The sequence below is a fragment of the Xyrauchen texanus genome, chromosome 24 (assembly GCF_025860055.1).
Source record: "Xyrauchen texanus isolate HMW12.3.18 chromosome 24, RBS_HiC_50CHRs, whole genome shotgun sequence".
Lineage (NCBI taxonomy): Eukaryota > Metazoa > Chordata > Actinopteri > Cypriniformes > Catostomidae > Xyrauchen > Xyrauchen texanus.
The window spans coordinates 25347413-25356913 of NC_068299.1; the positions used below are offsets into that span (position 1 = coordinate 25347413).

General features: G+C 37.0%; 1 protein-coding gene across 2 annotated transcripts; it reads right to left on the minus strand.

Annotated features, from left to right (window-relative positions):
* Positions 1-734: 734 nt before the first annotated feature.
* Positions 735-9475, minus strand: abcg8 (ATP-binding cassette, sub-family G (WHITE), member 8). Of its 2 annotated transcripts, none has more exons than XM_052089947.1 (13): positions 9306-9475; positions 7913-8017; positions 7582-7729; positions 7244-7482; positions 7008-7140; positions 4589-4858; positions 4344-4506; positions 3907-4005; positions 3615-3814; positions 3407-3483; positions 1820-2087; positions 1119-1246; positions 735-1026 (listed from the first exon to the last, which is right to left on the minus strand). In XM_052089947.1, exons 1-13 carry the CDS (start codon positions 9369-9371, stop codon positions 889-891), a joined length of 2034 nt encoding a protein of 677 aa, XP_051945907.1. In that variant the 5' UTR covers positions 9372-9475; the 3' UTR covers positions 735-888. The 2 variants fall into 2 exon arrangements, with proteins under 2 accessions (XP_051945907.1, XP_051945908.1); XM_052089948.1 differs by having other exon boundaries at positions 3907-4002; positions 9306-9472.
* Between the last annotated feature and the right edge of the window lie 26 nt (positions 9476-9501).

A 9501-nucleotide genomic window follows, 5' to 3' on the forward strand; every position in this document is an offset into this window, starting at 1 on the left:
TCTAAACATGTCTTAATAGCTGTGACAGAAACCAAATGCATTCTCAACATTTAGAATTTTCCTGTTCCCATTTTTATCTTTTATCTGAAAGTACGTAAGACATGCTGCTGCACAATTAGACATAGGCCTCCATTCAATCCCCATGTAGCAGATTGAGACAATTGGTGCTAGGGAGGAGGAGGGTTTCAGGGGGAGAAAAAACTTTCAGTGAGCTGCCAACTTTATGGAGTAAAATGAATTTCAGGCTCGGCTTGTGCTGATGTTGGCTGTCATAACTGAAAGCAGATAATGATATCAACGTAACTAACTGAAGACCATCGCTGTATGTCATCCACACTCTTAGGTGAGGCGCTGTCAATAAAAAACAATCATCTCGACTCTATAAAGGATCAGCACTGTAGACCCACATGTTTTTGACCATTTTTACATATGTAATACCTTAAACATTACATTAACTGCTAAGAAAATACGCCGACGCGATTTGAAAAGACTGGAAACTGAAAACAATCATATCAAACTCTTCCACGTTCAGGAAAATGGTGGATTGTATCATTGTTTTGGAAAAACAGGCACTTTCCAAACGTCACTTTTTAAGCCTATACCAGTTTCAAAACTCCTGTACTACATGTTAAGTTTAATAATTATTAAACGTAAAAAAAAATATTACGTACAAAAGAAAACAACACTAAGTGAATTAAATATAAATTATGACATGCAAAAGTTGTAGAAGGGTATGTATTAAACATCAGCTTTAATAGTTTGCCAAAACGCTTATAATTAAATGACAGCAGAGAACTACAGAGAGTACAGAAACAGTACATTGCTGCCATCCAGCGGCAGGCAGTGGTAGTTCAATAAACCTCAATAGTTGGGTGTGAACATTGTTCTTCACCAATCCTGACTGGACTTCTGTTTAATGAATTTGAGTGACACATAATAGAGCAGTATGAAAACCACAGCGACAGCAATAAGCACCAGGTAGCAGGAATAAAGGGGATTCTGGTTCATTTTCATCATCTCCACAACCTGAAAATAAAATGGAAACCTTGTTAATTAGAATACCTGGAAACCATGATTAGAAACACCATAGATCTGTTTTACACGCCAGTGTTACTCACTTTAATGCCATCTAATTCTATTGTCAAGTTTCCAATAGTGATAGGGAGTTTGGTTCCACGGAACTGAACCTGCAGCATTCCCTCAAAACCCCAGCGCATGAATGAAATTTGAGAGAACCAAGACGCCACTTTTGGTGATAAAAAAATAAATACAAAATGTGTTATTTCAACTTAGGTTAGATAAAACATATTTCAAGCTACTAAAAGTCTGAAGTTCTTGCATTAAAGGGATAGTCTACACCGAAATGAAAATTCTGTCATCATTTACACACCCTCAAGTTGTTTTAAACCCATACAACTTTTTTTTTTTCAGTGTAACTCAAAAGTAAAAAAAGGAAGAATGTACCTGTTGCTGAAATTACCGAGAAGAGCTAGGGTTGTTGTCAAGATTTTCAATGAATAACAACTTAAATTTGGCTCTGTTCCTCACAGAAAGCCATAACATGACAGCTTTCATAAAACTTGAAATATATGCTATAGTAGTAGTATGGACTACATTTTTGAGTTGAAGTTTGCAGGCTTATTCCCCATTCATTGTAATTTCATGGAAAAGAGCGAACGGTGCATGCCTCAAAATATCTCCTTTTGTATTCCACTGAAAAAAGTCATGTGGGTTTTCGATGAAGGTGAATAAATGATGACAGATTTTTCCTTTGTGGTTGAATTACTCTATTGGTAACTATACTGACAGGGGTTCTTACCCAGCCACATATTTTCCAGACTAATGACAAAGCCTGCAGTCAGGTAGAAGACAGTGAAGAGAGCATTGCCCATGAAAGCAGAGGTCTGTAGTGTTGGCAGCACTGCCGCCACAAATAGTGCCATGCAGCGACTACAATACACAATCAGCCACACCAACAGGAAGTTGAGAAGAAATCGATCGGGAGCACTGTTGAGACCAGCCAACCAGTAGATGGGCACACCGTATACCAGTGTAAAGGCACAGTGCTCTGGCAGCTCGCCGAGGACCTGAAAGAGACTCTGGAACTTGAGCAAGGTCCTGTAACTAAATAAATGAAACTAACAGTAGCTAATATTCAACTCATGACATTTTTTTCTATTAATTATTCTGTTTCTAATCTATTTGTTTATGACATGTTCAAGAGTAATCTGCAAGTATGAACTTCAGAAACAAATTCAGTATAGCAGTATCATACTAACAACAAATAGATATATTATGTACTGTAAAACTCAATGTAAACTATCTTGATAAATTCTTTCAAAAGAAGGTCAACCTCAGGGCCTTCATCCGACATCAAGAAGAACTCGGCAAACAACATTTTAAAACATTTCACAAATTATAATTTCAAATGTTGTTTGTTCAAGTTCTTGATGTCTGATGAAGGCCCTGAGGTTGGCAAAAACATCATGTATTTTCAATCCAATGAAGTTGTAGCTCTAATTTTCTTATAGAGTGAGTGCTGCACCTCCTAATTTTGAAAGTATGGCATTTTGATTTTTCTTGCACCTCCTCTTTAGTTGGTTGAGCACCTTTTTTCAACTTTATCTCTTGATTAATTTCAATAGTATAGGGCCAGTCTATAGTGTTTGGTCTCCCCAACTAAGCGACAACTGTACACAAGCTATTGCACACTGTATTAAACATCTAATTCAAATTATGTTGTGCATTTTACAAAATTAAATGCTAAAGTACTAAATATTTTCAATGAGGTTCAAACGTCTGAGACTACATTGAAAAGCTTTTTTTTTTTTTTTTTTTTTTATTTAAACAAATAAAGTTTTAGGATTTTAAACAGTTTCAAACAAACTTAACATTCTGCACTATTTCTATGTCATTATCTAAATGTAAGTAAATCAGAGTCATTAACTATATTAATATGTTTTGCACATACATATGGAGTCCATGCCAACTCTAATGCATGTTGTGCAAAAGGGAGATATATCACGAATTCTGAAATTCATGCAATTTATTTAATTCTACTTTTTACACTTCTTCTAATTTTTAATACAATTTTGAAGTAGTTTAAAAATGTATTAAACTAGAAAAGAACTTGCAAAAATATCTAATCAAAATAGAAGCATTTTCACTAGTGGTTTAAGACATTTGAACTTATACTGTATGTGTTCTTTTGTCAGAGTACTTAAACAACTTTGAACAATTAATTGCATGTTCATGAACAAATAAACAAGGAAAAAGTTTAATCTAATGCCATCCAATGTTTATAAAATGTGAAATGGTATTTTAATTTTATATCCAGGCAAAGCAGACTCAAGGTCATCTATAACACTGTCATTCCTCTGTTGAAGTTCTTATACAATATATTTACCTTGGCAAAAAAGTATGGGGTGACTGAGTACATGCCATCTTCCAGTTCATGATAAAGCATAGCTCTCTCTGAATGACCTGTGGAAACAAAATATTACAGCACTGGACGTACAGTACAAGATCTATTCAGGAATTTGTAGACAACCAAACAAAAATATCCACATATATCAATAATATTGAGGTGCAAACAGTTGGGACGTTTCACTCACACTTTGCTATGACATCCAGCACCACAGCAAAAGGTGTCAGAGCTCCTATCATGTATAGTAGAGCCACTGTATCTTGGACAGAAAGACCCTCTCCTTCAGCCCCGTAGTAAAGGAAACCTATAAGCAGTGACATCAGCAACGACTCCAAACCATGAACTACTAGTGTCACCAAGTCCCGGTAGTCATTAAATACCTGCCGTCTGAAAACAGATGTAATGGAAAAAGCTTTCAGAAGACACTTTGAGCAACCAGTTCAGTGAATTAAGGAAGGGTTTTCAACTTTTTTTCATACCTAATCAGGGTAGTGAATTGGTGCAGTTTACCCGGATATCGGTTCTTCTGTTTGGACACTGTGATCACTGATTCCTTGTTTGAGATGGAGGGAGTACTGCTGACACAGAAAATGTATTAGGGTAATTGACACGATGCTTTTAGAAAGTTTATGTGCTAAACTCCATCTAAAACCATTCTTAAAAGTATTTTACACATATTTTTCTTCATATTTTTAAAATATTTGTACTTTTAAAAATGTATTTGTTGCAATGCCAGATCATTTCAAATGAAGTAGTGAAGGAAAAAGGGGATTCAAATTGGTGACCAGTTACAGGACCTAAAATATGAACTTTCCCATGTATATTCAATTTACATTTTTACCTAAAACCTTGAAGTTTATTTATAAAAAGCCCATGGAAATGTTATGCATCAACTGCCTATTATGTGAAGAGTTACCTTTGAGGGCTGTCCAGGGCCAGAGGACCACAATCTTCAGATTTCCACATGAAATCCTCAGTGTTTTTCACCTTTTCTACAAATTGTGCTGCTAAAATCCCAGTTCTCTCCAAACACTCTGCTTCGATTTCAGGACTGCGCCTATCGATGCTTATCAAGTCCACTGTACAAGAAGTTCATAGTTCAGATACAACAACTGAACCAAATGACAAAATAATAACATCAGTTTTCTTTTTCCCACTCACCATAGTAGTCAGAGGGGTTGCAGTATCGTGGACAAGGGTACTCAAGAGCAGTGAAGTAAGGTACCATGTCTTTGGCCTGACCGCAGTACACAGCTGAACCAGAAGACATGAGTACCACCAAATCAAAGAGCTGGAAGATGTCTGAGCGGGGTTGATGGACAGAAAGCAAGACCAGACGATTCCCTCGAGCCAGACGGGACAATGTAATGACTAAATTATGGGCCGTGAAGCTGTCTAGACCTGAAGTTGGTTCATCAAGGATAAGAATACCTGAGAGCACATAAAACACACATCAAATATAAACATAAAGGTTGTCATGCATGTTACTTAAAGGTGCACTCAGTAATATTTGTTTATGTCCTCTTATACTGACAGCTAGGGACATATAATTGACAGCATAATTGAAAAGCAATAGTTTTCACCAATGCCATTGAACAAATTCACTATTCACACTCAGCCATGATTAATTGAATCTAAAGTGTCCAATAATATGGCGGTTAGTGAGATTAAGCGAGTAGTATTCAGCTGGCCATGTGACCCAAACATGGCAGCCTCCATAATTGGACCCTCTAGTTATGTAATTTGGATCTTGTGGGCTCCAGTGCAAAGAAACTGTTGGGCCCCTCAGGGTGCCCCTCAGGGTGCGGGCCCCCTCTCACCCCAGACCCTAGGGCAGCTGCCCACCCTGCCCTCCCTCTAGTTACACCCCTGGAGAATAAAACAGCTTTAATAAGGTTACTGATATGACTTCAGTCTTGATCACACTTGAGTGGTTATAATTGTATACATGTTTCAAAACTACAATTAATACTAAATATGCTTGTCATGTAGAACACTGATGTGCGCGGGGTCTTTGAGGCCAAATTTATCCGTGAAGTGTACTCACGTATCAAGTGACAGGATCAGTCTGAGCACGTTAACAGGGCGCTCCTTAAAACATGAGCTCTCCTGACAAATGCAGAGCGGCTCACATGCGCGATTCATTTGGGCATCCATCAATATCGTTGTGCATGTAACCCATTCGAATTTTACATGAGAATTTGCTATTTTAAAATACCATGGAGCAGTTCATGTGCCAGCCATCATGTGAAACGTCTTGACAACGGCGACATTCTGAACAGCACTAACGAGGGAAAGAAAAATGACCTTCTGCTCAGCTCCAACATCAGTTATGAGACTTTACACATCTACACCCTTACTAACATTTATCCCAGTTAACTGTAACATAATTTTTCATTACAACTGTGGAAGTTACTGCCAAGAAAACCATAGATAGCATGGAAAGTGGAAACAAGTCATGGGTATGTAAGTACTTTGAATTGGATTAAACTGAAGTCTGCCGCAATACGATTTCGATTTGATTCGTGATTTGATTGGCCCATTTAAACGATTGATTATCACTTGTGTGACATTATTTTTTACATTATTAGGCTATCTGTATAATTAATTTTTTTTTTGTGTAGAATAAGCACATTGGAATATCGATCGCAGGGCCAATCAAATCACGAATCGAAATCGTATTGAGGTAGACTTCGAAATATCGCCAAATATCCGCTTGCAGGCCAAAATAATCAATATAGGATCCTATTCTGATGAAAAGTCTGATTTACACCCCTAATAGCTACGTCACTGTGTATTACATTTGCATAATGCCTGCCTCAGAAATCTGCTGCTCAGGAAGCCTCAACTCGGTTAAGGTTAGGGTCATTACGTTTCCGAATCACGCGGTTGGCCAATCAAAACAGACTGGGCTTTTCGGAAATGGGGGCTTTAAAGAGACGGGAGTGACAACAAAGCGTTTCAGGCAGAGAGTGAAAAGAGATGCTGCAGCAATGTACAGTATGAGAAAAATTATGTTTTCTTTTTTAGATGAAAGCAATTCTAGAAATTATTAACCTGTAAATGAGCATAATATGGGCTCTTTAAAACTTGAAAATAAACTGAAAGATTTTGGGGAAAATTTTAAACAAAGAAAAGTTATGACAAATTAGCACTAGCCTACTTCTAGGTTATTAATTAAATGTTGTAAGATTTTTGACATTGACCATGTAGCACGGTCCATGTCAGCCTATTTTTTTTTTTTTTTTCAAAAGGTCAGATTTCCTTGCTTCCATTAAAGCACACAGAAACATTCTCAAATCATGCTGTAATAACATGATTTATGATTTTTGCATAAACTAGAGGAGACCATGCCAGCTCAAGTGCATGATGTCATTAAAGCAAAAGGGGGGCATATCAAATACTAATAGAATAAAAAAATCTAAAAACTCATGCTTCTTTTCACTCAAATTTAGTTGAACACATCATTTGTAATGAAAAATGTAACTAAACTAGAAAATAATAAACTTTTTAAATATTTTCATTAATTGTCTCAGACTTCCAGTCCCCATTTATGATGTTGACAAAACTTTAGACTCACCAGGATTCCAAAGTAGCTGCACAGCAATGCTAACCCTTCTCCTCTCTCCACCCGATACCCCCCTCACATAATCATTCCCCACCCGTGTGTGGGCACACTGCCTCAGACGCAGCTCTGCGATTACATCATCCACCTGTGAAGGCCAAACATATACACCAACAGACAAGATGCTGACAATTAGTCACTCGTAACCTTTAACTGTGAGCATGAGATCATATCAGCGCTCAGTCACTCACCCTTTGATCTCTCTGTTCCTGGGAGAAATGTGCAGGCAGCCGCAGTTTTGCCACAAAAGCCAGCGTCTCTCTTACTGTGAGATGAGGTAATAAACGGTCATCCTGACGCACATGAGCAATGCTTTTCTTCACCAGAGATCGTGTGGAAGGTTTTCCATTGATCAGAATCTCTCCCGATTTCACAGAGCCTCCCTCATCTCGACAGGTTATGATGTCCAGTAAGGAAGTCTTCCCACAGCCTAAGGCAAACAACAGAGAATGACTGTACCATTTCTCTTTCTTTCTTTCTTTCTTTCTTTCTTTCTTTCTTTCTTTCTTTCTTTCTTTCTTTCTCGTACCTGAGCTGCCAATTACGGCAAGCATTTGGCCACTGTGCACACGTAGGTTTAGATCCTTTATGGCAGTTTGCTTGTTGCTGTGCATCTCCCAGGGCATCTTAAACTCTGACAGCCTTTCATACCAGGGTATCTGCGATGCTGTGTCCACCTGTGAAAAAATACAAAGAAGTCTACACAGTGCCTGAAAATCATCCACATGGATGAAAGCTTTACCGCAATGCCTAAATAGAAGTTTAACAGAAGAGAAAGAGTAGGAAATTCACTTTTAGGGATAATTTGGTGGAAATGGAAAAAATTGAGATTGAAAAGAATGTGAATTCATATGTCTAACCTCAAAATTGAGATTGCGGACTTCCAGTTCATTACGACCTCCACTGTAAGTGAAATACAGACTGCTGTCCTCCTCTGAAGACGAGAACAGCTTGATGTCTCGACCCTGTGTGAGTGATTTAAAACATGCATTTAAGGGACACTGAAGTATAAATGTCACACTGTTAAACAAATCCTGTTATTTTTACAAAAACAACTGGCAGCTGTGGTTGCCATAATAATTATGTAAAAATACAGTGAAATGTATTCAACTTTACAGAACAACCTGTACATTTTACAGTTTAAATCTGTTGTATTTACGGTGCAGTACCGGTGTTTATATTATATTAACTTAATAAACTTTATAAACATTCCGAAACTGTAAAAATCTGCTTTTCACTTTATATTGTATTGTTAATCACTGCAGTAATTACAGAAGGGCACATGATGATATGAAGTTCATCAATAGTGTCCCTTTCAGGAGCAATGGCCAGTAAATATGTAGAGACAGTGCTCAGTGTCACTCACACAAACACTAAACACCATCAGGCTAACACATATGATATAAAAATAATGGAGTAAACATAAACTAAACTACATCAAATATAACACAGAACACCCCAAAATACATAACTGATATTAAAAATAAGAAGCAGCAAAACTATTCCCATAAAATTAAATGTAATGGTCACGCAGGGAATTCTGGGAACATAATATAACTTTTAACTGTTAATTATACGGGGGAAATCGTAGTTTTGACATCTCTTTTTTTTTTTTTTTTTTTTTTACAACATTTTACCGTAAAACTACAGATATTGTCTTTTTAAATATTTTTTAAAATGTTATCGTATATTTTACTGTAACTACTCGCTAACCGATTTACATTTTTAAATGTAGGATTTTTACAGTTTTTACCGTTAAAATTACGGACTTAATTTATGTTCCACTTACAACACAACGTGTCCACATGCATTATGTGCATGTTTCTTTTTGTGAAATAATTTGCTTGAAAAAGTGTGTTTGTGCCATAGTTCTTTCAAATGACCAAAACTTTCATTATAAATATTACTATATCAGGTGTGATTTAGATTATGCTTATTACCTGCTCATAAAACTGATTACAGTCTCAATTTATTTATATAATCTATTAAATGTCAACTGATAAGAGAAGTGGCATGAGCCTTTGCATGGTTCAGGGTCAATGCACATCCATTTATGTAATAGAACATTTATGGAATTGCAACATCCTCCCGAATGAAATTCTCTGACAGTTAAAATCAGTTGTACAGAAATAATCTTATATCTTTTACATGAATGTGAAAAATAAAGACAATGGTTACACTGTAGGAACAGAATGCATAAAAATGTGCTTCTTCTGATAATAGTCCCATATATTCTTTGCTCACTGAACTTACCCTGCCCTGCTGGACGGCTGTGGAGCTGAGGTTTTCTTCTGAATGGTAAACACTCTGGTCTGACATAGTAGCTGAAAAGTCTGTCAAATGGAAGTGGGAAAAGCAGGGGTCTATGCCCCTTTGGTTCGGTCTCTTGTTTAGAGAAGTGCACGCTCCTCTTGCAATCCTGGAAAACTGTGGAGAGGTGGCAGAGAGA

Excerpts from the sequence above, each read along its gene's own strand:
- abcg8 (XM_052089947.1), bottom strand. The coding sequence starts at position 9,371 with ATGTCAGACCAGAGTGTTTACCATTCAGAAGAAAACCTCAGCTCCACA. Across the intron at positions 7,730-7,912 it reads TCCGCAATCTCAATTTTGAG|GTGGACACAGCATCGCAGAT; the intron begins GTTAGACATATG and ends ATTTTTTCACAG. Across the intron at positions 1,027-1,118 it reads TAGAATTAGATGGCATTAAA|GTTGTGGAGATGATGAAAAT; the intron begins GTGAGTAACACT and ends TTTTATTTTCAG.